Below are 27,854 nucleotides of genomic sequence, written 5' to 3'. Positions count from 1 at the left end.
CAGACATCCAGAAGTAGAGAGGGTTTGAGTTAGACGGTGTCTCAAAGCAAATCAAAAGCAGAAGACAGCACAGATTGTCTTGTCCCTGGTTCTCCCTTGGTCCCCTGTCCCTCTCTTTCTCAGTGGAAGCCTTCCTGCAGGGGAAAAACAAACAAACAAACAAACCAGAAACTTTCATGGAATGAGATAAATCGACCCCACACGGATAGTGGGATTCTCTGTAGGCAACAGGGTGGATGGACTGTGTGTTGAGAAAATTCAATTAGAATCAACCCCAGTTTGGAAACCTCTTCAGTCTCTTCCTGATCTCCGATTTTGAAATCTCTTCCTTCTCTTCCCTATCTGGGCTCTCTCTGTTCTTGCTCTCCCTGTCTCTCTCTTCCAGGGTTCTGAGCTCTTAGCCACTCACCCTCCTGCATATTCCCTGCACCAGGTGGGGAGGGGCCTGGGTGTTGGCACCCCACCCTCCCTGAGCCTTCCTCACCTTGAGTCATGGGTCTCTGGTGCTGGCTTGGACAGGAGGGTAGAAGAAGTGCGGTCGGGTCTCCCCCCTACACACACAACCATCCTGGGCCCTTACCCCGCTCTCCCCCATTTAGTTTTAAAGCTCAATTAGGTGCCATTAACTGGGAAGAGTTTCTATAGGATTAGAGGGTGCCCCACCCCATGTCTTCCTGGTCCCCTTCCCTCAACCCGGAAATTGCATGGGCTGGGACAAAGAGAGTTAAAAGCTGTGTCAGCTGCCGGTCCGGGACAGACAGACAGAAGGAGGGGGACAGGTGGGGCAGCATGACAGCTGGCTGAGAAGCCAGGTGGACGGTGGGAGAGTTGACTGGCAGTGTGGCAGGTGGATGACAGGACAGGCAGGTAGTGGACAGACAGCAGAGACAGACAGGCTGAAACTGTGACAGCTACATGGAAGATTCAGCATGCAGAGGGACAAGGTGAGGAGGGGGCAGGTGGTCACCAACGGGGTGACACCCAAGACAGACAGAGAGGGAGACAGGCAGGCATCCTGTCCTCTTGGCAGTTTGCTGGTGGGAGGGGTGGGCAAAGCATGGAGTGGGTTGACAGGGACAGGGCCATCTCTGAGTTTCCGCCCACATTTCCCAGGACCTGGAGGCAGGCCATCCTGGGTTCCAGCATCCTACTGCTCCTTTCTGTTACTGGTGAGTTCCCCAGGGGGACAGGGGCCCCGGCTCCCCTTCCAGGTCTGGTTCCCCCCAGCCCCCCCCCCCACCTGGCACAGAGGAGGGCAGGGGGTTACCTCTGTGCCTCCTATCAACTCCAGTTTTCCAGGTCCTGTCACCACTATCTTTTGATCTGTCTCTCCTGTGTCTTCCTGTCACAATGCTTCTGTCCTTTTTCTGTGTATTTCTGTCTCTGTCTTCCTCTTAACTTTAAGTAACTCTCCTTTTCTCTTTCCTTCCTTTCTGTGTGTCTGGGCATTGCTGGGTCTTTTCATATTTGTCACTGGGTCTGTGTCTCCCTGTCCCTAACTCCCTCAGGGGCTCTGTCTTTCTCTCACCTCTCTGTGTCTTCATCTCTGCATCTCTCTTCTTATCTCTGATTCCCAGTCTCTAGATCTCTGACCCCATCTCTCTGGTCCACACCCCTGTCCTCAGGGCTCAGTCAACCAGCCAAAGAGAAGATTACCGAAGGCAAGGAGTGTGTCCGTCACTCGCAGCCTTGGCAGGTGGGGCTGTTTGAGGGCACCAACCTGCGCTGTGGGGGGGTCCTCATTGATCGCAGGTGGGTCCTCACAGCGGCTCACTGCAGTGGAAGGTAAGCCCCTGTCTGGGTGGTCCCTTCCAGGGGTAGGCAAAGGAAGGATGGTGGGAAGGGGAGCCCTCAGGGTTGGGATCAGGAGAAGAGAGAGCCAAGGAGTAAGGAGATGGTCCTGCAACAAGAAGGTCTGAGGTCAGACAAAGAGTAGGACTTCCTCAACAATGGGCCTGGGGTAGGGCTAGGCAGGGAGGGTGGGTGGAGGGCAAGAAGTGTGCTGGAGCCTACCCACCCACATGCTCCCATTCCCTTGTGTTCCCTTTCCTTTCCAGATAACCTCTGTCTCCATCCCAGCCATGCCCAGTCTGGGCAACCTCTCTGGGTCTCAGTGGTCCCATCTGTAAATGAGGGGATTGGGCTTTCTAGGTCCGAAACTCTGAGGTTTTTTCTTTTTTCTTTTTCTTTTTTTTTTTTTTAAGAATTTGTTTATTTATTTGGCAAAGAGAGAGATCACAAGTAAGCAGAGAGGCAGGCAGAGAGAGAGGAGGAAGCAGGCTCCCCGCTGAGCAGAGAGTCCAATGTGGGACTCGATCCCAGGACCCTGAGATCATGACAAGAGCCAAAGGCAGAGGCTTAACCCACTGAGCCACCCAGGTGCCCCTGAGGTTTTTTCAAAAAGGGAAGTCTCAGACATGAAGAGATGGATTGATTCGGGGACAGAACAGAGAGAGTCCCCTCGTTACGCACTCACTCCTTCCGCTGAAGTTGCTGACAGCCCAGGCAGCCTCTAGGTGGTGGGAACAGAGCAGTGAGCATGACAGTTGGATATCTCTGCCTCAGCTAAGAGAATCAGGAAGGGACAGAGAGGCATGGGCTCAGGGAGCATAAGTAGGCAAATGGGAAATGGAAAGATGGTGATAGAGGTGGGAGATAGAGCAAGCTTGTGAGAGAGTAAGGACAGACTCTGAGGGGCAGAGCAGTGGAGAGAGGTTGGAGGGCCTGGGCGCCAGGGCCAGCCCACCCTCACTGAGCCATCTTGACCCCCAGTAGGTACTGGGTGCGCCTGGGGGAGCACAGCCTCAGCAGGCTGGACTGGACGGAGCAGATACGGCGCAGCGGCTTCTCTGTGACCCACCCTGGCTACCAGAGAGCCCAGCATAACCATGACAATGACCTCCGGCTCCTGCGACTGGGCACCCCCGTCCGCTTGACTCACAGTGTTCAGCCACTGCCCCTGCCCACCACCTGTGCAGCAGCTGGCACCAAGTGCCAGATCTCAGGCTGGGGCATCACCAATCAACCATGGAGTAAGGGGGCATCAGGGTCAGGGCTCAGGATGGGCAAAGTCTGGGGTGTAGGGCCTCATGCCATTTCAGCAGAAGGATGCATGAGGGTCAAACATGAGGACTGTGGTTTGGGATCAGAGATCATGGTACACCAGGGATCCTGGGAGTCAAAATGGTTGAGGGGTTGGGTATAGAGTCAGAAGTCATGGGTCAGAATGTGGCTGGAGGCCAGAGTGATGGCAGGGGTCATCAGACTGGAGCAAAAGACATTTATAAATAAGATCTTGGGGTCATGGGTCATGGACTCTAGTGTTAGAGGTCACTGTAGAGTTGAGGACTTGGGATCCAGATGTTGCACAAGCTGGCCATAATCTGAGGGTGGAAACTGGGATTCAATTGGGGATCATTGGCCTGGGATTGGAAGCCCTAGAGGTTAGGGGTCATGAGGTCTAGGGTCAAATAAACAGGGATCATAAGTCACTTTGGAGTTGGGACCAATGGCTTACTGCTTGAGTCTGAAAGTTTAAGAGAAGACAAGGAATGTGGGGTCTGGACACAGAGAGGGAACATGAGGTTAAGTTCGGATCTAAGGATAACAAGATTGAAGGTAAAAGGTCACAGCATCTGTAATTTAAGGAGAAAAGTGGGTCTGGATTCGTTGCTTCTGAGGTTGGAGGGACAAAGTGTGTCTTGAGTTAAAGCACTCAGAGTCATAGGTTAAAGGTTGGGAGACTGGGTCAATGAACTGGGGCAAGGGTCACTATTAAATGAAGTCATAAATCTGAAATTTAGACGTTTGCAGATTGTAGTGGGGGGGGTCACAGGAAAAGGGCAGGGTATAGACTCATATTTGACTTCCTTGAGTAGAGGGAGGTGGCTCCCAAGTGGGGAACTTTGGGAAACCCTATGGATTCTATCTTCCACCCCTAGACCCATTCCCGGACCTGCTCCAATGCCTCAATGTCTCCATCGTTTCCAGTGCGACCTGCCGGACTGTGTTCCCCGGGAGAATCACGGACAACATGGTGTGTGCCATAGGCACGGAAGGGTCGGACGCCTGCCAGGTGAGTGAATGTAGGCAATGCGTGGTCACTCAAGGGAGGACATTTGGGACAGAGCAGGGAGGATGGGGGCAGACAGAGGTGGTCAGAAAGGGGAGGCGCAGGATAAGGCAGGGAGAGCAAGGAGATGGAGGTCAGAGAGGAGGGGTGGGTGGTGGAAAACGGAGGGAGGGAACAGAGAAGGAAAGATGGGAGGGGCACCAGGAGAGGGAGAGGAAGAGAAGACAAGGGAAGGCCGAAGGTGGCAGGGACTTGGAACTGAGGTGTGTAACCAGTTGTCTCTCCCCATACCGTCCTCTAACTAATGTTGGCCCAGGCGAAAGTGAGAGGATCTAGAATGGAGGCCGGAAAGGAGGCTGGTGGACTCTTCTGCGCTCGAGTTCTGCTACTTTTCTCCCTGGGGTCCTCCAGGCTGGAGGCTGGTTGGAGGCTGCCCCACCCCACTGGCTAAGGCTCCAGCCTTTGTGCCTGAGAGAACATTTATAGCTCCCGATTTGCTGGGATTGGTCACTGATGGCAGTACTCTTTCCCTCATTGGTCAGGACACCAGCCAGTCGTCTTCTACAGAACTCCTGTTCCTCACCTCCTTTGCTGGGATTGGTCACTGAAAATAGTGTCTTCACTCACTGGCCAGAGCTCTAGGCATTGTCCTTGAGAGACCCCCTCCCCCACCTTCCTTGGAGTCCTGCTTTCCCTGGGTTTGGCCACCCGGGGATGGTGTGCAATGCGTTCTTCCCGGTTGCTCAGTCATTGTTGTGGAGGGAAGACGGGGAGCACAGCAGTGCTCTTCTCTGCTAACCAGCCTTGGAACCTCTGTCTTCAAGGCATGGGAATGGGTGTGGGGGTTGGGGAAAGGGCAATGGGCACAGGATTTCTCCCTTACTCATTGGGTGTTTCTTCTCTTTCTGCATTCCAGGGTGACTCTGGGGGCCCCCTGGTGTGCAGGGGAGTCCTTCAGGGTCTGGTGTCCTGGGGGACTGTGGAGCCTTGTGGGCAAAAAGGCATCCCAGGGGTCTACACCAATATTTGCAAATATGTGGACTGGATCCGGATGGTCCTGAGGAACAACTAACCTCCCTCCATCTCCACCGCTCAGCTTGGGGGCCACACTGACTGATCCTCAGAGCACCAATGCCGCCTCCATTATCATGCCTGGCTCCCACTCTTCTTGGGCTGTGGATCTTTTTCCAAGAACTCCAACTCCAGCCAGCCCTTCTAAGTCCCATGGTTGGGGGAGGAAGGAATTAAATTCTTCCTGGAATAAATTTAACTATAGCTCTGTCTTGTCTCTTTGGTATCCCCCTGCTGGTGGACGCAGGAGGGAGGCTCATGGGTTCCCCTGCCCACAGGTGTAGGAATAGAGACCACAGGTCGAGAGTTTTCCCTTAGGGGTCACACAGGAAGTGGAGTAGAAAAGGTTACTTTTAACAAAAATAGGTCCCATTTTTTTCTCCAACCAGCAGTTTGGGAACAGTGTCCATGAAGGTCCCAAGGGGGGAAATTATTGGCCCCAAAATACCAAATGAAAATTGCAAAATAAAAATTCACGACCATTTAATTAAATGTCTATAAAATGTAACATTCTTCCACCTTCCCAATTTCAACTTGGCTTTGCTGGAGTTGTTGAGCACACATTATATTTAATGTGGGATGTGGGTTTGTTTTAATATGTCTGTGATGATGGAAGGCGGGGTGTAGCCTTGGAAAGCAAGAGGACCCAGCCTAGGTCTTAAAATAGTCCTGCCCACCCCTTGGGTTCTGTCTTCACCGCCATCCAGAAGATGCCAAGGGAGCTTCTCCCCAGTGAATGGAAGGGAAATTTGGGATGGGAGAGTGACAGATGATGGTGACAGCGTGGGAATTCTTGGGTGCCTGCTGTGCTGGGCTCTCCTGGAGTCTTCATCCCAAACACCTCAAGGCAGGGCTGTCCCCCCCATCTCGCAGATGAAGAAACTGAGCCTCACGGGGTGGAGTTCCTCGGCTCACGTCACTGTGGTAGGAAGAGCCAGAGCCGGGGTTTGAGGCCAGGGTGGCTGCCTGAGGAACCCATACCTGGTCGTCTTGCCCCACTTCTGGTTAGGGGAGAGAGGAGGGCCAGACAGAGAGGCAGGAGATCTCTCTGATAACAAGCAGGCCTGGAGATAGAGGGATCGGCAGACAGGAAATTGAGGTGGCTCTCAGATTTGGAAGTCATCGGACCTGAGTCTCACAGCGAGTAAGTGCCACAGCTGGGTTTGGGGGGCCCCAGGGTTCCCCGGGGAGGCAGAGGCAGGAGAAGGGAGTGGAGGGAAGGGGGACAGAAGCGAAGCCCCAGAGGAGCGCAAGGGTTTGGGGCCTTGCTGAGGGCTGACTCCCTTTCCCGGGCCTTGACTCCCACAGGCCCTGACCTGCCTCCCCCACCCTCTGGTCCTGCCCCTTCGGCTGGCAGCAGCCCCACCTCTGTGACGCCCCAGTTTCCCCCCTCCTTGGAATGGAGAAGGGAGGGCCCAGAGGAAGCCAGGGGCCCACCTGGGCTTGGGCTGTGAGGAGGGAGGAGGAGGGACAGGAGGAGAGACACAGAGCCTGGAGAACAAGGCGGAGGGAGAGAGAGAGAGAAGGAGGTGGAGGGAGGCAGAGACAGAGACACAAAGAAAGATAAAGAATTAGAAGAGTCCTTCAGAGAGAGACTGAGAGAGACACAGATAGAAAGACAGAGAGGCATAAGCACTGAGAGGCAAGGAGAAATATGGCCACAGAGTTACAGAAAGGAAGCAACCGCCAAAGATGAAGAGAGACAGACCCAGAAGGATGCAGGCGAGAGGAGAAGCAGAGAGAAGAGGGGCTTGGAGAGGTGACAGAGGCAGGCGGGCAGGCGCACACACCCCACCCCCAGGGCAGTAAGGCAGGGCGAGGAGGCCCAGTCATCCGGGCCACCCGCACCTGCCTTCCTCCTGATGCTCTGACCCAATCTGCCTCTGACCCAAACCGCCGCAGCTGCCGCCGCCGCCGCCACCAGCCGGCACCCAGAGCCCCAGTCCCAGAGCCTGTGAGTCGGGGAGGGAAGGGAAGACCCTCTGGCAGGGGCCTGCGCTCCCAGAGCCGGCCAGGCCTCCTCTGCCTCTGCGCCATTTCTTCCTCTGCTCTGTCCTTCCTGGCTTGGGCGGGTGCTCTCTGCTTCTCTGTCTCTCCTACTGGCTGCCCTGCCCCCAACTTCAGTGACCTCCGATCCCTGCTTTGATAGCTGACTCCAGCCCTCCACCCCACCCCCCTGCAGGCCAGGGCAGCTGAGGGCACTGGCTCTTCCCTGGACCAGCCCCACCCAGTTCCATCTGTCTGTCCTTCATAGGGGCAGGGTTTCAGAAGGACAGGGCCCGAGCACTGTCCTTAGTAGGCTGAGCCCCCTGCTGCATACCCTGGCAGCTCTCAAAGGGCCTATAGCACCCTGGGGTGGATGCGGAATGGCGCTGGGGGGTGCTGGCTAGGTCTCAGGTGGGCAAGAAGGAAAACATTCTCCCAGATGCATCTCACAGGTACCATGGCTGGCTTAAAACAGGGCCAGCCAAACCCTTGCCCCAGCTAAAGACCCTCCCAGCATCAGCCACATCCTCCCTGGCTATGGCTACAGAGAAGCTTTTAGCTGAGATCGGCCCCTCCAAGGCCACCTTGATACCGGATTTTTTTTTTTAAAGCTTTGGAGGCTGGGACGTGGTGAGACCTTGGGTGTTCCTCCAACCCTGTTTTTTCTCCCTGGGGAGAGCCAGAGCAGGCAGGGGAGGGAGGAGAGGGCATGAACCAGTCCCTCCCCAGCCTCCCCATAAAGTGATTGGGTCCCTTGTCCCTTCTTGTTCCCAGAAGAACCTGGGGCCTGCCCTTCCCCTCTCCAGGCCATGATGATTCTTCAGTTAATCATGATTGCTCTGGTGACAGGTATGATGGGGGATGCGGGAGGGCAAAGGCCTCCCTCTCTGGTCTCTAGGGTCCCTCAACCCTCTATGTCTGGATGGTGACCGAGCCAATGCTGAAGATACAGAATAACCCACAGGGCATCCAAATGGATATAGGAGCCATGATAAGGTCCTGAATGCCCCTCGCTGGGCCAAGCATAATCCCTTTAGATGGTTGAGTGGAGAGAGGTCAAGGAGGGTCCCAAGGGAGGGGCTGGGGCAACTGTTGTGCGGCAGAATACAGACAGCACAGAACAGTCGCTACTGACCAACCAGCAGCGAAGGATTTCAGTCATTTAATACCTGGTCCAGCCAGATGATGTATTTCAGCGGGACACCAGGCTGGGGCCCAGGCCACCCACCCCTTCTCTGTTCTCCCCACCCCCACTTCTGGGAGTTGTCTCATGCCTGAGCCCCCTCTTTTGCCCTCACTCCCCTCCAGGGCATGTAGGGGGAGAGACCAGGATCATCAAGGGGTACCAGTGCTCTCCTCATTCCCAGCCCTGGCAGGTGGCTCTGTTCCAGAAGACCCGGCTGCTCTGTGGGGCAACCCTCATCGCTCCCAAATGGCTCCTGACAGCAGCTCACTGCCGCAAGCCGTGGGTGCGGGGGCTGGGGCGGGCCAGCAGGGGGCTGGAGATGGAGAGATGGATGGAGAGGGGTTTGGGGATGGGGAGGACGTGGTGGGATCCAACATGGACACGGATGATGGACACTGAGCCGGGATGGAAGGACGGAAGGCGTCGGACCTGGGATGGCTCTGGGAAGGGGGTCCGGTGTTGGGATGGGGATACGGATACGGTTGGGAAGGAGGCTTCTGTGGGAAGTGGGAATGAGTGAGGTCAGAAGTGAAGCTATGTTGCTTTGTTCTCTTAGGTGCTCTCATCCCTTCCCCCTGCCCCATGTCTCGCCCCTCCTCCCCTCTCCTGCCTCTCCCCTGCCTTCCATCTCTGACCGCCATCTCTCCCACCTCAGCCGATATGTAGTTCATCTGGGGGAACACAACCTCCAGCGGCGGGATGGCTGTGAGCAGACCCGAACGGCCACCGAGTCCTTCCCCCACCCAGACTTCAACAACAGCCTCCCCAACAAAGACCACCGCAATGACATCATGCTGGTGAAGATGGCAACCGCAGCCTTCATCACTAGGGCCGTGCGACCGCTCACCCTGTCATCGCGCTGTGTCACTGCGGGCACCCGCTGCCTCATTTCTGGCTGGGGCACCACGTCCAGCCCCCAGTGTAGGGGCTCCAGATGGGGGACATGGAGGGCAGGGGTGGGTGATCCCAATTGTGGAAGGACAGAGGGAACCAGAGGAGACTTCAGAGGGGAGATTCCCAGAGTACAAGAGTACAAGAGGGGGTTCCCTGGGGGTGTCAGTGCTGGGATAAGTAAAAAAGAAGAGGGAAATCGTAAGAGCCACGTAGGGTAGAGACTAAAGTCTTAGCCTGGGGGTCAGACAGACATGATGTGCCAGGCATGTGCTCATTGCAGGACCTCAGGCACGTGGCTTTGCATCTCTGAAGCCTGGTTTTTTTCTCTGTAAAATCAGGATGATCTCACCCACCTACCAGGGCTGGATCAGAGATAGTGTATATAGAACGACTGCCATAATACATTTACTCACTAGCATTACCCGTGCTGTTGCTAGGAGCACAGAGAGGAGTTGGGTGCAAGCAAGAAGGACGGGGACTGGCTGTAGTGTGTGGCAGAGCAGGCACCGCAGCATGGGGAACGGGGCCAGGGTCCCTCGTTTTCCACATCCCTTCATGCCGTTTCCACAGTGCACTTGCCCCATACGTTAAGATGCGCCAACATCACCATCATTAAGCACGAGGAGTGTGAGAAGGCCTACCCCGGCAACATCACAGACACCATGGTGTGTGCCAGTGTTCGGGAAGAGGGCAAGGACTCCTGCCAGGTCAGGGGACAGGGCCTGGGTCTCCAGCCGCTTCCCCGTTCCCGTCTCCTACCTCAACCATCTCTTCATCTGCAGCCACAACCTCATTCCCAACCCTGACCCTGTCTCACCCTGCCACCCCAACTCCGTGTCCACCCCTAGTTCCCATTCCTAACCTCCACGGGATCCCCATTCCCACCCCTATTTCCAGCCCCAACATCCCCTAATCAATCCTAACCCCATCTTTATTGCCACCATAGCTTCAGCCTCATCCCCTAGCATCTCGCAAACCCCATCCTCAATCTCCACCCCACTCCTAACACCATCCCAGTACCACCTCCTCCCTAACACAATGCCCAACCCTGACCCCCTCCCATGACCAAGCCACTTTTCTGACTGGTTTTCTCTCTCTCCATACCTAGGGTGACTCTGGGGGCCCTCTGGTGTGTGATGGGTCTCTTCAAGGCATTATCTCCTGGGGCCAGGATCCATGTGCTGTCACCAGAAAGCCTGGTGTCTATACAAAGGTCTGCAAATATGTAGACTGGATCCAGAAGACTATGGATAATAACTAGCCAGGACCAGCCCAACACCCCTGATCTCTACTTGGCGATGTGGCTCTTACTCATTCTGTTAATAGTCAAGCCTGAGCGAGGACACTTTTATGTATTTTCTTTTCAGCTTCCTGAACTATGAGAGAGGCTGTGGCTTAATAATCTGCTTGGGGTTTGGAATCAGTGAGGCCCGGGTTCAAATCTTGTCTTGTATTAATTTGTGATCTGGAAGAGATAATAGTTGTTTCATTCACTGTTGTGTCCTTGAGCCCCAAAGACAACTTCTGGCATGCACTAAGGTTTCAATAAATACTTAGTGAACAAACGAATCTTTGGAGTGCTTTATATGCCAGACCCTGATCTAAGGGCTTTTAAACATATCAACTAACTTAATCTTCACAAAGATTCAGTGCCATTATTATGCCCATTTTGCAGATGAGGAAACTGAGCACAGAGAAACTAGCCACTTGCTCATAGTCACACAGCCAGTAAGGAGAAAAGCAAGGAATCTAAAGCAACGTCTCCTCTTTTCATTCTTTTCTTTTCTTTCTTTCTTCCTTTTCTTTTTTCTTTTATTCTTTTTTTTTTTTTGAAGATTTTATTTGTTTATTTGACAGACAGAGATCACAAGTAGGAAGAGAGGCAGGCAGAAAGAGAGGGGGAAGCAGGCTCCCTGTTGCGCAGAGAGCCAGATGTGGGGCTCGACCCCAGGACCCTGGGATCATGACCTGAGCCGAAGGCAGAGGCTTAACCCACTGAGCCACCCAGGTGCCCGGACTTTTTTCTTTTTTCTTTTCTTTTTTTTTTTTTTTAAAGATTTTATTTATTTATTTGACAGAGGGAGATCACAAGTAGGCAGAGAGGCAGGCAGAGAGAGAGAGAGAGGGAAGCAGGCTCCCTGCTGAGCAGAGAGCCCGATGCGGGACTCGATCCCAGGACCCTGAGATCATGACCTGAGCCGAAGGCAGCGGCTTAACCCACTGAGCCACCCAGGTGCCCCCTTTTTTCTTTTTTTAAAGCAAAATGATTTCTTAACTACCAAGCGAAACTGCCTTGACTGAGGCTCAGTTTTCTTATTTGTAAAATTGTGCACTTAAAGGAATGATAGCACAGTAGGTAAGTCAGCCTGCCCATAATTAAGAAAAGGAGCTCCCAACTGTTTTTCTTTCCAACCTCCAGGCGAGGTAGTTTCCCCAGACTTGTGCTGGTCTGTAGGACAGCCACTGTTAACCACGTGGGGCCTTCTAAATTAAAATGACCTAAAATAAAAAAATAAAAAAACAAAACAAAAACCAAAAAACCTAAAATCAGAAAAGGAATTCTTTGGTCACGCTTGCCACATATCAGATGCTCTATAGCCATATCTGGCTGCTGTACTGAATAGCACATAGAGGGCACTTCCCCTGTCGTAGAGAGTTCACCTGGATAGCACAGAGCTGGACAACCTCTGCAGTGAACTCAGTTCCCACTGGAGAAGATGCCCCACAACTAGTCCAGAACTCAGGATCTTTTTTTGACGCCCTGCGCGCCTTTCAGGGGAGGTTGCTGCCATGAGGAGTAGGAGCCCGGAGCTGGAACTGGGGCCTCCTGGTTGTTAGGTAGACTTGCTCTGTGACCTTCTGTGAGTCACTGCCTTCTCTGAGCCTCAATTCCTCACCTGAAAGGAGGGAGTTGGTCCAGGTAATACTGACGCTCCTCTGTGGCCTTGGCCTCCTGTGATTCACGGCCCGTGTGTCATATGAAGGGACACCGATGGCAGGAAGGATCTGATGGGACCACACTTGGGTGTGATCCACTGCCCTCCTCCCTCCCCCAACCCGCCCCCTGCAGAAGGAAGAGGGGCGCTAGTCACTGGGACCCACAGTGAGCCCACTGCTCAGGGCTCAGCACAGAGCTCCACACTGGCTCTGGGGCTCCACCTCCCTCTCTGCTCCCCTTCCATCTCTGTGATTTCTTCCTCTCCTCCTCCTCCTCCTCCTTCTTCTTTTTAAAGATTTTATTTATTTATTTGACAGACAGAGATCACAAGTAGGCAGAGAGGCAGGCAGAGAGAGAGGAGGACGCAGGCTCCCCGCTGAGCAGAAAGCTTGATGTGGGGCTCCATCCCAGTGGGACTTGATCCCAGAACCCTGGGATCATGACCTGAGCCGAAGGCAGAGGTTTTAACCCACTGAGCTGCCCAGGTACCCCTCTGTGATTTCTTCTTTTCCTTGTCTCTGTGTGTCTCAGTCTTTAAGTCTTCTACCCTTTCCTTCCATCTCTCTTATCTCTGGGCTCCCTCTTTCCTGGCGGGCATTCTGCTTTTCTCAGTCATTAGGTAGGCATTTCCTTGTTTATTTTCCTCTCTCTTGGTGGTAATCACCTCTCTCCAATGCTATCTCTGAGACCCTGAGGCTACCCAGGGACAAGGCATCCTCTCTCCCCACCTGAGAAGGCATTTTGGAACAGGAGACCTGGGGAATCCCCACGCAGTCTAGCTCCAAAAAGGGTGTTTGCGGCTCTAGAAGAAGCCTGTATTCCCGGGGCCCCTCCCAGAGCAGGAATCTGGGGCCCAGGTTGGGTGCCAGTCCCACCCACGGTATAATTAGGGAGAGGGAAAGGAGGGAGTGAATCCCTGGGGGGAGGGTGGGGAAATTTCCGGGCTCTTTGAGGTTAAAAGGGAAGGCCAGGCCAGGGGTCCCAGGCCACAGGATTTCAGCAGCCCACTGGGCAGGGCAGAGCCACTTCTGGGTCTCCTCCTTTCTTCCCAGCATCGGCTCCCAGGTGAGGTGTGCTGGGTCTCCTCCTTTCTTCCCAGCATCGACTCCCAGGTGAGGTGGGATGCACCTCACCTTAGTAGGGGAGTGTTATGAGAGTATGGGTGGGGACCTTCGAGTCGCGGGCAGCCCTGGTTGAGCCTCAGTTTCCCTGTCTATGGCATGCGCCTCTGAACCTCGTACCCCCGTCCACCTGTGAAGGAGGGCGGACCCCAAAGGCTGCTGGGCAGACAGTCCGGGAAAGCTCGGGCTGGGACCTCGCTCCCCCTTCGGGCGTAGGGAGGTCAGGAGGACGCCACAAGAGGCGTCATTAGGGTAATTGTGCCTGTATTGGGTGTTCCGGGCCCCAATCGCCTGTCTGTCGGTCCGCCCCTGAGGTTGTGGGCCGAAGTTTTCAGCGGGTCCGCGAGGGCTGGCTTGGCCCAGGTCGGGCAGATGGGCGAGGTGGGGTGGGTGTGGGGGTGTCTCTGACGAGGCATCTGTTTTAATTCGTCCTGGCCCCCCCGCCCCCCAGTCTCAGTCCTGGCCATGGGACTCCCGCACCGCCACCTGTGCACCGCCTCTAGCGCCCGGGCCCTGTCGAGGCTGCTGTTGCCGCTGTTCGTGACGCAACTGTGGGGTGAGGCGGGGAACAGGGCTTGGCGGGAGGTCCCCGGGAGAGTGCGCTCTCATCACCAGCCCTCGCGCACCGCGCCTCCTCTGGGGACCCCAGCGCCCACCAGCGGATCCAGAGGAGGCTCGGGCCTAATTCCGCCCTGCCTCTCTCCGAGCTCCTCGCCAGGGGATCCCGACCCCAGCCCTCAGCCTGGATCCCGACTCCTTTCTCCCCGCGGCTTACTTTCCCGGCCCCTTACTAACTCCGGCCCCTCTCTCAGTCCCATTCTGTCCCCACCCCTTCTTACTCCTCCCGTTTCTCCCTAGTCTTGCCCTACTGCTCTGCCCTCGCCCCTCTCTCCACCTGCTGCGCACCTCCCGCCCCTGCTCCGCAAGCTCCGTCGCGTTCTGTCGTCGCCCCCTGGTGGCCTCGTCGCGTTCCATTCCCGCTCTGCTCCGGGCGCTGCCCTCTGTCCCTTTCCCTGTCCCTCTCCCTCCAGATCCACCCAGTTCGCTCTCCTAACCCTAGTCCGCTCTGAAGGGGAAGGGCCTCCTTCCCCTTTCCCGCTGTTCTTCTCCTGCCACTTCCATTCGGTTCCTGCAGGACCCCCAATTTGCACGCCCCCAGCTTCCCTGGTTTTGGCTGCGGGCCCCCCAGCTCCGGCCCTAAACCCAGCCCTTGTCCTGCCCCTGCTCTGATCTCCACCCATTTTCTTTCTCCAGCCGCGGAGGCGGTGCTGCTCCCCAGAAACGACACTGGCGTGGACCTTGTGGCCTCCGGCGCTCCTTGCGCACGCGGTTCGCAGCCTTGGCAGGTTTCCCTCTTCAGTGGCCTCTCGTTCCACTGCGCGGGCGTCCTGGTGGACAAGAGTTGGGTGCTCACAGCCGCGCACTGCCGGAACAACAAGTAAGGGGAGATCCTCGGGGCAGCTACGGAAGGGCTGTGGAGGCAGGTCCCTGGGAGGGGGCGGGAAGGGCTGGGGCACTTGAGTCCCTGTGCGAGTCAGTGCTGGAGGACTTCCCGTAGGAGGAGAGGTGGGGTTGTGCTGTGGCCGCCAGGGGGCGGTGTGGTCCTTCTGAGCGCTTCTGGGCCTTCGGCCACCCCTGTCTTCCTGAAACTCCTTGGGTTCTGTTGAAGTGTCGGTAGTTGTACGCCACAGACAGAAGTCAGGATCTGGTGTGGTTAGTCATTTCTAACTAAAGAAATTGTTCACCTCATGAGCTGCCACTGAGGGAGGAAGGAAGAGAGGCTTACCCCAGCACTCAATTCTTGCAGCGCTCAGAGACCCAATGCCTAATCATTCTTCTCTGTTTCCCAAGAACTCAAGCCTACAGCTCCACCCCCACACCCCCCCCTCCTCCCTCAGACCCAGAGTCCTCACCCTCAAACCCCTCCTCCCTCATACCCCAGAGTCTAGACTCCTACCCTGCTACTAGTACCCTCCTTCCCAGGGACTCAGAGTCTGGTCCCAATTCCTAACAATGCTTTGTCCCCATATATCTCTTCCCTCCCTAGTCCTCTATGGGCTCGCGTTGGGGACGACCACCTGCTCCTCCTCCAGGGCGAGCAGCTCCGCCGGACCACTCGCCATGTCATCCACCCCAAGTACCACCAGGGCTCAGGCCCCATCCTGCCAAGGCGGACAGACGAGCATGACCTCATGCTGCTGAAGCTGGCCAGGCCCGCTGTGCTGGGACCTCGCATCCAGACCCTGCGCCTGCCCTACCGCTGTGCCCAGCCCGGAGACGAGTGCCAGGTCGCTGGCTGGGGTACCACGGCTACCCGAAGAGGCAAGAGCGGGGTTCCCTGAGGCCTGTATCCCGGGGAATACCTTGAAGGCCAGTACGATGGGTCTGAGGGAGGAGGGGGTTGGGGGCGTGAACTCCTGGGTCCTGGAGGATTAAGGGCTGGCCGCTGGTTTACCTACTGTTTCCTCCCATCAGTGAAGTACAACAAGGGCCTGAGTTGCTCCAGGGTCACTGTCCTGAGCCCTAAAGAGTGCGAGGTCTTCTACCCTGGTGTCGTCACCAACAACATGATGTGTGCAGGACTGGACCAGGGTCAGGACCCCTGCCAGGTAGGGACTGGCTGGGGCGGGTCTCTGACGCATGGGAGCTAGGATAGGGAAGTTATGAGAAATCAGAAGGCCCCATCGCTGTCCCCAACCCCAGCCCAGAGTCATCCCCGTGTCCAACACTATCCCGTCCCTACCCCAACTTCATTCCCGTCTCTGACTCTATCTGCTCTGCTCACCTGTTTGTGCCTGGCCCTACCTACTTCCCACCCCATCCTCAACTGCATTTCCACCTTCTGGCTATTCCTAAACCCCGACCCCATCCCTACCTCTCCATCTGTCTTCATCCCCTCACTTGTCACAAGCTGTAATCCCAGCGGTATCACACTTCCATTCTCATCCCCCATCCGATAGCCACAGCCGCCAGTCCAGCCCCATTCCAACCCAGCTCATACTTAATTCCCACCCCACCCCAAGCTCATCTTTACCCAAACATAACTCCAACCCTGCTCAAACCCCTTCCTTCCCTATCACTATCCCAGACCCCCGAGTGACAGCCCTTGGATCGCTGTATTTAATGGATCTCTCCCCCCACCCCCCAGAGTGACTCCGGTGGCCCTCTGGTCTGTGACGAGACCCTGCAGGGCATCCTTTCATGGGGTGTTTACCCCTGCGGCTCAGCTCAGCATCCAGCTGTCTACACCCAGATCTGCAAATACAGCTCCTGGATAGAGAAAACCATACGCTCCAACTGACCCAGAGGCCCTGCCACTCCACCAGCTGCCGTCTTGCTCCTTCCTTCACAGTTGTGGGGGCTGAATTCTCCCCCTGTTCTGTTCGAACCTCTGCTGCCCAACACCTGCTAACATCTCTCCTCATCTCCCCCTGCCTACTGCTGCTCTTTCCGCACTTTGAAGCCAAAGTGTCAATAGAGGTGGTCAAGTTTAATTCAAGAAAAGCAAGGAAGCTGGTGGTCACCCAGCATCTGAGAGAAGTCGTCACTCACTCAGCCTGCCTCCCTCTGCTACTCCCTGCTGTGTGACCTCGGGCAAGCAGAGTAACCTGTCTGGGCCTCTGTTTCTTTGTCTGGAAGATGGGGACAATGGAGTGCCTGCCTCAGAGGCATTGTGAAGAGACGATCATACAACACGATCATATAGCACGAGTGCATAGATTGCTATGGTAACTGTCAGTAAAGCATTAACATAGGGGGTGGCGAGCCCTGACTGAATATTCCCTGTTGTCATGATCTGTGAGCAGGTCCTGGTGAGGATGAACGTATGTCTTCGTGTCCTGGGGAGAGAAGCACAGGAGTAGCACCCCCGTCCTAAGCCCCCGAGCCCCATCCTCTGCATCCCCATCCCTCAGGGCTGATGGGAGAATCACACTCCCCACCCTCCCCTCAAGGTCCATGAAGCACCCCTTAACCACTTCCTTCCTCCCTCCCACTGTTACCCACATCTGGTCCACCCAGCACCAGTTCCTCCTGTCCCAGCAGGAGCTGGGCCACTTCTGAGTCATCTGGTCCCTTCTCTGCCTTCCTGGGGCCACTAGAACCCAAGGGACCTCACCACAGATCCACCTCAGCCTCCAAGACCAGAGGAACCCGCCCTGCCTTAGTTGCTAAGTTCAAGGAAAAAAGTCCTCTGAGATTTAGGGGAATGGAGATCCCTCTCCATTCTCTCACCAACCACAAGCCCCAGTCCCAGCTCCACCATATCCCAAGTCTCCTCTGATCCAACACTCACAACCCCCAGTCCACCGCCATCCCCACCCTATCCCAAATTGGCTTGGAAATTTCGCCCTGGAAATATGGAAGGAGAAGGGTTCTTTGCCTTTCTCGGAAAGTGTCGCCATGTAAATATTCCTACGCTGGGGTGTATTCTACACAGAATCCAGGCAGAGCTAACTGATGTTTGGGTACCTCCATTTAGCCTGGACTCTGGAGATGTAACATCAGCTGAACATATGCACAACAGAGATGTTCCATTTCTGAGCACCTGTTATACGGCAGGCAGGATGCTGGGCATTGAGAACATAGTGGTGACCACCACCACGAGGTCTTTGCCCCTACAGAGCCCATGGAAGACTGGCACATAGTCTCCAGCTCCCTTCCTCTGCCCCCATTAGCACACCCAGGAAACGCCAATCAGACATATCAGCTAAGTTTGTCATGCAACACTCGAAGAGGTGGGAACTTGATTCGTTTTTAAAGGCACATCACCCGTCCTTTTAGTCATCATACTACAAGTGTTTACTGAGCTGTGTCCTACTCTAGGTCCTGGAGATGAATCAACCAGAGTTCTACCCTCAAGGAGCTGCTAGTCAGGTCAGGGAGACAGGCAAGACCTCCATTCTTGTCATTCAGGTTTCTATGCAAATGTCACCTCCTCAGGCCTTCCAGGATTGCCGTGGCTAAAGGGGTCCCCTGTGTCACCAGGAAAACAGTCCATTGCTGGGCTTATTTCTTTTGCAGCACTTGTTAGAGCTGGAATGACCTCATTTGTTTGTTTACTGCATAATGGTCTGTCACCTGTCTCTCCCGACTCAGTCCATGAAAGCAGGGACTCTGATTTATTCACTAGTGATTTTTCTTTTTAAAAAAAAATTATTTAAATTATTTACTTGTCAGAGAGAGAGAGAGCCAGCACAAGCAGGGGGAGCGGCAGACAGAGGAAGAAGCAGGCTCTGCCAAGCAAGGACCCGGACATGGGGCTCAATCCCAGGACCCTGAGATCACAACCCGAGCCGAAGGAAGAAGCTTAACTGACGGAGCCACCCAGGTGCCGCACTAGTGATTGTTCTTTAAATACCTAGTACAGTGCCTGGCACACAGAAGCCACTCAATGCATCGATGGATTAACAACACAAATTGATCAGTGCTGTACCAGGAGGAGGCATGGGGTGCCCTAAGGAGAGGCCATGGACTCTTTCTGAAGGACTCAGGGAAGGCTTCTCAGATCAGGAGACATTTGCATGGGGTTTAAAAGGATAAGTAGGAGTGTACTGGGTAGAGAAGGAAATGTATTTCTGTCACTTTGTGACCTTGAGAAAATTACTGGAATGTTCTCTTGATCTCAGTTTTCCCCTCTGTGGAGTAGGGTTGAAGAGTGAGAATTAAATGAGATAGTATATATGAAACCTGCCAGGCACAGAGTACGGTCAATAAATGTAGCTATCGGGGCACCTGGGTGGCTCAATGGGTTAAGCCTCTGTCTTCCGCCCAGGTCATGATCTCAGGGTCCTGGGATCAAGCCCTGCATGGGGATCTCTGCTCAGCAGGGAGCCTGCTTCCCCTCTCTCTCTGCCTGCCTCTCTGCCTACTTGTGATCTTTCTTTCTGTCAATTAAATAAACAAAATTTTTTTAAAAGATTTTATTCATCCATTTGACAGACAGAGATCACAAGTAGGCAGAGAGGCAGGCAGAGAGAGAGGAGGAAGCAGGCTCCCTGCTGAGCAGAATGCCCAACGAGGGGCTCTATCCCAGGACCCTGAGATCACGACCCGAGCCGAAGGCAGCGGCTCAACCCACTGAGCCACCCAGGTGCCCCTAAATAAACAAAATCTTTAAGAAAAAATAAATGTAGCTATCAAGGGTCACCTAGGTGGCTCAGTGGGGGGGCATCAGACTCTTGGTCTCAACTCAGGTCTTGCTCTCAGAGTCCTGAGTTTGAGCCTGGCATTGATATGGAGCCTACTTTAAAAAATAAATAAATTTTTTGAAAAAGGTAGCTATGGAGATGTTATCAGAAGCAGTTAGTATGACACATAGTGTCTCTTCAGTTTCAGTCTCTACTCTTTCATCCCTGTCCGGAGAGAGAACAAGACGCTGTATAACCACGAGTGATATATATTGTAATTGAGGCAGTGCAGGGCTCTAGAGGAGAGGGATAGACTTAACACATGTGTTGAATTCTGGCTATGTGCTGGGCGCTGTTGTAAGTACTTCATGTGGGTTATTTAACTCAATCACCGCCCCCCCACCCCAACCTGGATTACTATTACTTCTTAATATATAGGTCAACTGAGAGAGGTCCAGTGACTTGCCCAAAGTCACACACTTCATAATTGCCAGCACTGAGATCTGGACCCACGTGGTCCAGTTTCAGAGTCCATGCTCTAAACCAAGTGACACATTCCAGGGGAGCCCAGACCCAGAGTGATAATCAGGTTTACATCAATAGAAAGTGGAGGAGCCTGTGAGTGTCCAGGGCAGTAAAAGATGCATTCTTCCTCAAGAAATCAGAGGAGACCTCCTGGAGGAGGGTGCATTTAGGTTGAATCTTGAAGGACCAGTAGGAGTGTACCAGGAAAAGAATATGGAGAAAGACATTCACTCATTTAATTAACATCTCCTGAGGCTTCCTGAGAGCTCAGCTCCAAATGGGTGATCTGGGGACATAGAGTTGAATCATATCTGGGCTTGGCCCTGCAGGGCTGCCTACCTGATGAGGAGGAGGGATGGGGAGAGAGGCAGGGGGGATGGACTGATGGAGAGGACAGTGGAGGCGAGGAGATGAAAAAACAGGGCAATATTCTCAGAACTTGGCCCAGATCTCGTGGTGTTAAGAAAAAAGGAAAGTGCTTAGTTCCAGGCAGGCTGAGCATGTGGGTCTTGGGTGATAAGGATATGAAGAAAGGCGTAGGGTAGTTTATGAGAAGAGTGAGTCAATCCGGTTTGGACCATATTTCCTCAACCTTCTAGGAGAGGCCTTTGTCCTTGCAGGAAGGGGCCCAAATGCCCAGAACAGGGAGGGCTCTGTAGGGGGTGCACACGTGCGTGGTTTCTTGTGGTCTCTGGCTTGCTCAGTCTGTGTCTCTCCCTCTCTCTCCTTCCCTCACCCTGAATCCTTCTGTACCTCTGTCCTTTTCTCTTTTCTTAATTTGCTCTCTTTCCCTGTCTTTCCCAATCAGGCCTGCCTTCCTACTGAGTCTCTGTTCTTTCTCCCAATCCTCATCTGCTTTTGTGGGGGTGGAGGTGGGGGGTCCTCCTACATATCCCCAGGCACAGATCCTCGCTCACCACAGCTTCATTCAAGATAAATCTGCTTCTGTTTCAGGACCCAGCCTTAGGGATCACCTTTCTTTCCCTTTTCTTTCCTTCCTTCCTTTTTTTTTCTTTTTTTTTTTTTTTTAAGATTTCATTCATTTATTTGGCGAACAGAGATCACAAGTAGGCAGAGAGGTAGGCAGAGAGAGAGGGGGAAGCAGGCTCCCTGCTGAGCAGAGAGCCCACCGAGGGTCTCCATCCCAGGACCCTGAGATCATGACCTGAGCCAAAGGCAGAGGCTTAACCCACTGAGCCACCCAGGCACCCCTCTCTCCCTCTTCCTCCTCCAGACCCCAGAATATCCTGCATCCAGGTCCTGCATCCTGACGTCATGGGAATGAGGTTTCCCCTCTCTGGAGATCTCAGGAAGACTCCACATCCCAGGGCTCCTCCCTCATTCAGCTCATCCCTGTCCCAGCAGGCCACCAGCTCATCCGACTGGTGGGGAGGGTTCCCCTGCATTGCCTCCATTTCCAAGGCCCCCAGTCAAGGCCCCAGGGCTTCCCCCTCCCCCTGGGACGTTTCCCAACCCAGATTAATCACTGGGGCGGCCCCAGAGAGGAGGAAGGAGATGGCATGGCTTACCTTCAAGAAGCACGGCCGGCAGCCTGAACACATGCTCAAGACCCAGGCGCCCCAAGGTGATGAGGCTGGGATTCGGCTGTGCTCTGTTTTCTCTCCTGGCAGGTGAGGCTCCAGCCATCCATCCTGCTGCCTCTCCACGATCCCTGTGCCCCCGCCAGCCAGCTTGCCCTTGACCCGCCAGACTTCAGGTCCTTCCTGGTAGGCATCTAGCAGGTCTCCCCAGCCCTCCTACCATGCTTTTCATTGACCCCTTTGCCTCCACCCCACCCCAGGGCATGGCTGGGCAGACACCCGAGCCATCGGGGCTGAGGAATGCCGCCCCAACTCGCAGCCCTGGCAGGCCGGGCTCTTCTACCTCACCCACCTCTTCTGCGGGGCTTCCCTCATCAGTGACCGCTGGCTGCTCACAGCTGCCCACTGCCACAAGCCGTGAGTGACCTGGGCACCACTGGGGTGAGGGAGAGGGACAGTGCTGAAGGTAAGGGAGGGGTGGGGGGGGGCAAGGGGCCTTTAGTAGAGGAGGGAGGGAGCTGTGGTTGGGAAGGATTTGGCCTTCATTTCTGTTCCCAAAAGTTCAACTCTTAGAATTAGAGTTGACCCTCCAAATTCCAGAGTCCCAAATAATCTGATTATTAGAATCTAAAATTCAAAATTCTTAGAAACCTAGGCTGAGACCCAGAAAAATCCAGAGTCACAAACTCCTAAAATCTCAGATCTGTGAGATTCGACATCAGTTTCAGTGAATTCTAGAATTGAGACTCAAACTGGTAGAATCTTAGGAGTCTAGAGCAGGGCAGCTCCGTGGGTATATATCTCCAGCCACATAGTTAAATTTAAATTTTCTTTTTTTTTTTCTAAGATTTTATTTATTTATTTGAGGGAGCAGAGTGATGGGGAGAGAGAGAGAGTGTGTGTGTGCAAGAGTGGGGGAAGGGCAGAGGTAGAAGCAGACTCCTAACCCAAGCAGAGAACCCTGGGCAATCCCAGGACCCTGGGATCATGACCTGAGCCAAAGGTAGACGCTTAACCCAGTGAGCCACCCAGACGCCCCAAGTTTAAATTTTCTAATAGACATACTACAATAGTTTAAAAAAAATTAACATTAATTTTAATAATAGATTTAATTTGACATGCTCAAACCATTATTTTACTTTATTTTAATTTTTTAAATTTTAATTCAATTAGCCAACATATAGTACATCATTCGTTTTTGATGTAATGTTCAGTGATTCATTGGTTGCGTATAACACCCAGTGCTCATCAGCTCATGTGCCCTCCTCAATGCCCATCACCCAGTTACCCCATCCCCCAACTCCCTCCCTCATTTCCATAACCCTCAGTCTGTTTCCCAGAGTCAAGAGTCTGTCATGGTCAAACCATTATTTTAGTATGCAATCCATTTTTGAATACTTATTAATGATATAGATCAGTCTTTTTGTTTAATACTACACTTCTGAAATCAGATGTGCATTTTACACATATTGCATGTCTCAATGTCAAATGCTCAATAGTTGTATGGGAGAGCACAATCTTAGAATCTTAGGCTCAGTATCCTAGCTAGGTCCGTTGAATATAGAAGCTCATGGTCCTAGAATTTTTGATTCACAGTATCCTAGAATACTGTCACTTGCAGAATTCTAGAATCTTGAATCAATAGAATTCTAGAAGTTTATATGCATAAATGTCTTGAATCTGGTGAATTAAACAAATCTTAGAATCTTAAATCTTAGAAAGCTATCATTTCAGATTCTTAAAATCCCTAAAATTTACATTGAGAGAATTCTAGAGTCTCAAACTATTTGAACCTAGATTCTTAAATTTCCAAAATCATAGAATTACAGAATTCTAGGGATAGTTGGGTGCCTCAGTTGATTGAGCATCTGCCTTTGGCTCAGGTCATGATTCTGGGGTCCTGGGATAGAGTCCCGTGTCAGGGTCCTTGCTAAGCAGGGAGCCTGCTTCTCCCTCTGCCTGTCACTCTCCCTCTCTCTCTCTCTGACGAATAAATGAATAAATAAAATCTTTAATAAAAAAATTTTTAAAAAGAACTATAGAATTCTAGATTGATGAAATACATTTTATAGTCTCAGAATACTAGAATTCCAGGCTCTTTAGGTCCTTGATTTCATTCAGATAATTTTAAAACCCTAGGCTTTTGACCTAGAGAAATCTAGAATGTTAGAATGTTGGATTTATACCTGCCTCCTTAGTGCAGTAGGCAGCGCATCAGTCTCATAGAATATTGGATTCATAACATTCTAGGACGTAGAATTCTAGAATCGTGGATTCCTAGGGTGTTAGAATCTTAGAATCTACCTGATGCAGAAATCCTGAATTTCTATATTACCTATGGAAAGGGGTAGCCCATCTTGCTGTGATGTTTTTCCCTCCAGGAATGAAGCCCAGAATGCTGTGTGGGAATTTCCCATCATGCATTGCTCCATGACAGGACCTCTTTCAGCTCAGGTCTGTACAGAAGGCTAGAATACTCAGATTTCAGCTCCAAAGACTAAGGAGAGAAGCAGAGATATAGAGGTAGAAAAGATTCGGGCTTGAGAACAAGTTGGGAAAGACTGTTTTCCAGATATGGAGCCCAGGCAATGAGGAGACAGAGATAGAAATAATGTCTCATACTCTTCAAATCCCGAATTCTTAGTCGTAAGTTGGGTTTCTAAGGTCAGAGGTCAGAAGCTAAGGAATGGACATGCACATCCCCAGAGAGCCCCCAGCTGTCCAGGGCAGAGACCCAGAGCAGAACAAGTGGACTGAGAGCTTGAGTCGGAAGACATGCATTGAGGGTGAGGGATATGGCTGACAAGAAAAGCCTGAGGCCATGGATGACCCCAAACTTGGGGATTTTCCATTTCTCATCCCCCATCATGCACACACAAACATGGACACACACACAGAGCCACTCCCCACAGAAGCCACCAGACCTGTCGGGGTGGGGGGGTGGGGCTGTTCTTGTGTGGTAGGTGGAGCCCCCATGTGCTTGCATCGTTCCAGGGGACCCAGGTCACCATCAAGGCTCCAGGTGGAGCAGGAAGGAAGGTGGTTTACTTAGGGACTAGGAAGAGGTGTGAGCCTTTAGGGGAAAGCTACAAAGGTAGAGGCACACAAAGTGTTGGAGTGAGAAGCTGAAGCCCAGAGAGGGTGTGTGCCTTGCTTAAAATCACACAGCACTCTGGGTCATACAGAAATGACAGGGCCCCAGAGAGAACATGTGGCTTGTGGAGCACCTATCATCCTGGTGGACACCCAGCTTGACCTCTGAGGCCTGTCCCAACAGGTATCTGTGGGTCCGCCTTGGGGAGCACCACCTCTGGCAATGGGAGGGTCCAGAGCAACTGTTCCGGGCCACGGACTTCTTTCCCCACCCTGGGTTCAACAAGGACCTCAGGGCTCACGACCACAGTGATGACATCATGCTGATCCGTCTGCCCAGGAAGGCTCACCTGGGACCTGCTGTGCAACCCCTCAACCTCAGTCAGACCTGCGTCTCCCCAGGCACCCAGTGCCTCATCTCAGGCTGGGGGGCTGTGTCCAGTCCTAAGGGTACAACCTTGCCCAGAACTCAATCCCTTGTGGCTCATGCTGAGGGTCTGAATCTCTGTCTCTGTCTTTTCATCTGATAGATAGATAGATAAGGAAAAAATCCAAGATGCTGTAAGTTACAAGATGCATTATTTACAACCACTAAGAATAGGGGATACAGTTCCTGTGAATCCTTGTATGACACCTTTTACTGGAAGACACGCCCTCATTTCAGAGATGTTTAAATATGAAAATATAGACTTCATAGAATTGAAATGAGGCCTGAGTCTCTCAGAGTCACAAATCAGCCACTCATTAGCCACACTGAGCCTCCCACATCAGTCCTGGCTTTCAAAATGCCTTGAAAAAATAGTTTGAGCTTGAGAGATTTTACATAAAAGCCAAATTTCTGCAGTTACTGAGAAAATCCAAACAGCTGACAATGCAGGACCCACATTCCCCAAACACCGACCATCCGGCAGAATCAATCAGTGGTGGTTGCCGCCTCCAGACCAGATGTGGGTTTTCTGGGCCGCTACAGTGCCCCCTACTGGCTGCTGTGTCTGTCTGGTCCCCTTCACCCACTTTTTTTTTTTTTTTTAAGATTTTATTTATTTATTTGACAGACTGAGAGATGGAGTGAGCGCAAGCATGGGGAGCAGCAGGCAGAGGCAAAGGGAGAAGCAGGCTCCCCGCAGAGCAGGGAGCCCCATGTGGGACTCCATCCTAGGACCCCGGGATCATGACCTGAGTCTAAGGGAGCATTTAACTGACTGAGCCACCTAGGTTCCCCCTCTCCACCCATTTCTATTTGCCGGTCAAGCCGACCTGTATCTGTGCCCCTGGATTATACACATGGGTCTATGCCTATCTATGTCCATATCTATTTTCTACATGTTGCTTCTCCCTGTCTGTTTCTCTTATCTCTTAAGTCTTTATCTCTATCTCTGTCAACGACCATGAATGTCTCCTGTCTTTCTCACTGCCTTCTCCCTTGGCATCTCGGGGCCTATTTCTTTCTCTTTTCTCTTTCTTCATGTTTCCTCTGAGAATCTCTTTCCCCTTAAGAGGTCTATCTGCTGCCATGGTCTCTATTTCTCTCTGTACATCATGTATGTATCTCTTCTTGGCTCTTGGCTCTCTGCAGCTTTCTGTTTCCCTGTTTCTCTCTTTGGCTCTCCCCCTCTCCTCAACCATCTGTTTCTCTTTCACAGTATGATTCTCTCTGTCGCTGTGTCTTGTTTCTATCTTTGAGAGTCTTTTGCTGTGACTCTGTGGGTCCGAGGGTCTGGGTGGAGGGACTCTGAGTGTGATGGTCACAACTGTTGATACTATGGGTGGATCTCTTTTGCTAACAGTGCAGTACCCATTGACGCTACAGTGTGCCAACATCAGCATCCTGGATCACAACCTCTGCCGTTGGGCATATCCGGGCCACATCTCGGACAGTATGCTCTGTGCCGGCCTCTGGGAGGGGGGCCGGGGCTCCTGCCAGGTGAGAGCTACTCTGGGAAGGAGCAGAATGGATATCCTGCCGGATTCCTGGGTCCTAGGGAATTAGGGAGTTGGGGGCCCCTAGAATTCATGGATGAAAGCACGGAGGGACCCAGGACACCTGGGTTCTGGGAGAGGATGGGACTGGGGCCAGGATTCCTGGAGGCCCAGACTCCAGAATCTAAAGGAGAGGACTGGGAATACAGACTTTAAGTTCTTGGGGGAACAGAGGGGACTAGGATCCCAGAGTGCTAAGTGCAGGGGTGAGGTGAGGGCTATGAGCTCATACTCCTGGGTATGAGGGAGGAGGGACTAGCCCTAGATGTCTAGAGGCCAAGGTGTCAGGAGAGGAGGACACGGGGCCTCCTGAGAGGAAGTGGCCAGTGTAATATGAACACCTGCTTAACAGTTTCTTTCCTCTTCTGCCGCTCACAGGGTGACTCTGGGGGCCCCCTGGTTTGCGACGGGACCCTGGCGGGTGTGGTATCTGGGGGTGCCGAGCCCTGCTCCAGACCCTGGCGCCCCGCGGTGTACACCAGCGTGTGCCACTACGTGGACTGGATCCGCAAAACCATGGAGGACAACTGAGCCCTCATGCCTTGGGCGACCAAGAGAGGAGGGTGGGCTCAGGGTAGCGGGAAACAACCGGACTCCAGCCGCAGAGGTCTCAGCGGCCCCGAGACGCCTCGGATCTTGAGGCTCCGCGCCCTCAGGGCCCGCCCCGTCGGAAAGCAGCGGGGAGACACTTCCGGCCCTGTAGCTCCGCCTCTGTGATGTCACCGGAGCGGGCATCAACCCGGTGGAGCAGCTGCACCTGTGGCTCCGCGCCAGGAGCACCTCCAGCAGACTGCTCCTCCCCTCGGAACTTTGCCCAATGAGACTTCCCCTCTGGGCCGCATCTCTTGTAACCCCGCCTCCTCCGTGGGAGAGCCCGCCCCCGTGACGTCAGGGGCGCTGTAGCGTCCGGTACAAGGCTCCGAGGCGTGGTCGGGCTCCGCCCCTTGTGCCCGCGCCCCTGGGCGTTTGAATCCTGGCGGGCACCCGACTGAGAGAAATTGAGGGAGGGTCTCAATTCATCCAGAGTCAATGGATGATTTTACAATAAACGCGCGGAGCCGCGCCTTCCGTCTGCCTATGTTGTGGGATGAAGGAAGAACGGGTGGGCGGCGGTGGGTAAACAGGGAACAGCCACCGTACAGCAAATCCCCCTTTACCCCTTGTAGGTCCTGCCTAAAGTCTGTCTCCATCAGCTTCTATTGCAGCAAGGCCGCTGGGTTCTGCTTGGGCTGGTCCCGTCGCCCCCAGGGGAAGGGGAAACCAGGTCACGGTGCCTCCCAAACCTGCCTTCCCAGATCCCGAACCTCTCAGGGGGCAGC

The 27,854-nt window shown here is 53.4% G+C and overlaps 4 protein-coding genes across 9 annotated transcripts; all 4 read left to right on the top strand.

Moving 5' to 3' along the window:
• The first annotated feature begins 776 nt into the window (after positions 1-776).
• KLK12 (kallikrein related peptidase 12) lies at positions 777-5,585 on the top strand. Its single transcript, XM_032326048.1, has 6 exons — positions 777-944; positions 1,114-1,169; positions 1,626-1,785; positions 2,773-3,032; positions 3,942-4,075; positions 4,989-5,585. The coding sequence occupies exons 1-6, from the start codon at positions 916-918 to the stop codon at positions 5,142-5,144; spliced, it is 795 nt and encodes a 264-aa protein (XP_032181939.1). The 5' UTR covers positions 777-915; the 3' UTR covers positions 5,145-5,585.
• Positions 5,586-6,088: 503 nt separating this feature from the next.
• KLK11 (kallikrein related peptidase 11) lies at positions 6,089-10,768 on the top strand. 3 transcript variants are annotated; one of them, XM_032326051.1, is made up of 7 exons: positions 6,089-6,287; positions 7,046-7,097; positions 7,907-7,978; positions 8,438-8,594; positions 8,971-9,236; positions 9,780-9,916; positions 10,318-10,768. In XM_032326051.1, exons 3-7 carry the CDS (start codon positions 7,939-7,941, stop codon positions 10,468-10,470), a joined length of 753 nt encoding a protein of 250 aa, XP_032181942.1. In that variant the 5' UTR covers positions 6,089-6,287; positions 7,046-7,097; positions 7,907-7,938; the 3' UTR covers positions 10,471-10,768. The 3 variants fall into 3 exon arrangements, with proteins under 3 accessions (XP_032181942.1, XP_032181941.1, XP_032181940.1); XM_032326050.1 differs by having other exon boundaries at positions 7,904-7,978; XM_032326049.1 differs by lacking the exon at positions 6,089-6,287 and having other exon boundaries at positions 6,725-7,097; positions 7,904-7,978.
• Positions 10,769-13,144: 2,376 nt separating this feature from the next.
• Positions 13,145-17,064, top strand: KLK10 (kallikrein related peptidase 10). Of its 3 annotated transcripts, none has more exons than XM_032326042.1 (6): positions 13,145-13,212; positions 13,720-13,824; positions 14,523-14,706; positions 15,316-15,590; positions 15,744-15,877; positions 16,417-17,064. In XM_032326042.1, the coding sequence occupies exons 2-6, from the start codon at positions 13,734-13,736 to the stop codon at positions 16,567-16,569; spliced, it is 837 nt and encodes a 278-aa protein (XP_032181933.1). In that variant the 5' UTR covers positions 13,145-13,212; positions 13,720-13,733; the 3' UTR covers positions 16,570-17,064. The 3 variants fall into 3 exon arrangements, with proteins under 3 accessions (XP_032181933.1, XP_032181934.1, XP_032181935.1); XM_032326043.1 differs by lacking the exon at positions 13,145-13,212 and adding an exon at positions 13,229-13,259; XM_032326044.1 differs by lacking the exon at positions 13,145-13,212 and adding an exon at positions 13,437-13,520.
• A 4,322-nt stretch (positions 17,065-21,386) lies between these two features.
• Positions 21,387-27,601, top strand: KLK9 (kallikrein related peptidase 9). 2 transcript variants are annotated; one of them, XM_032325981.1, is made up of 5 exons: positions 21,387-21,506; positions 21,723-21,879; positions 24,740-25,005; positions 26,343-26,479; positions 26,914-27,601. In XM_032325981.1, exons 1-5 carry the CDS (start codon positions 21,437-21,439, stop codon positions 27,064-27,066), a joined length of 783 nt encoding a protein of 260 aa, XP_032181872.1. In that variant the 5' UTR covers positions 21,387-21,436; the 3' UTR covers positions 27,067-27,601. The 2 variants fall into 2 exon arrangements, with proteins under 2 accessions (XP_032181872.1, XP_032181874.1); XM_032325983.1 differs by having other exon boundaries at positions 21,446-21,552.
• Positions 27,602-27,854: the final 253 nt, after the last annotated feature.

The sequence above is a fragment of the Mustela erminea genome, chromosome 19 (genome assembly GCF_009829155.1).
Source record: "Mustela erminea isolate mMusErm1 chromosome 19, mMusErm1.Pri, whole genome shotgun sequence".
Lineage (NCBI taxonomy): Eukaryota > Metazoa > Chordata > Mammalia > Carnivora > Mustelidae > Mustela > Mustela erminea.
The sequence above is the reverse complement of the archived record's forward strand: the minus strand, read 5'-3'. Positions and strand labels throughout refer to the sequence as shown.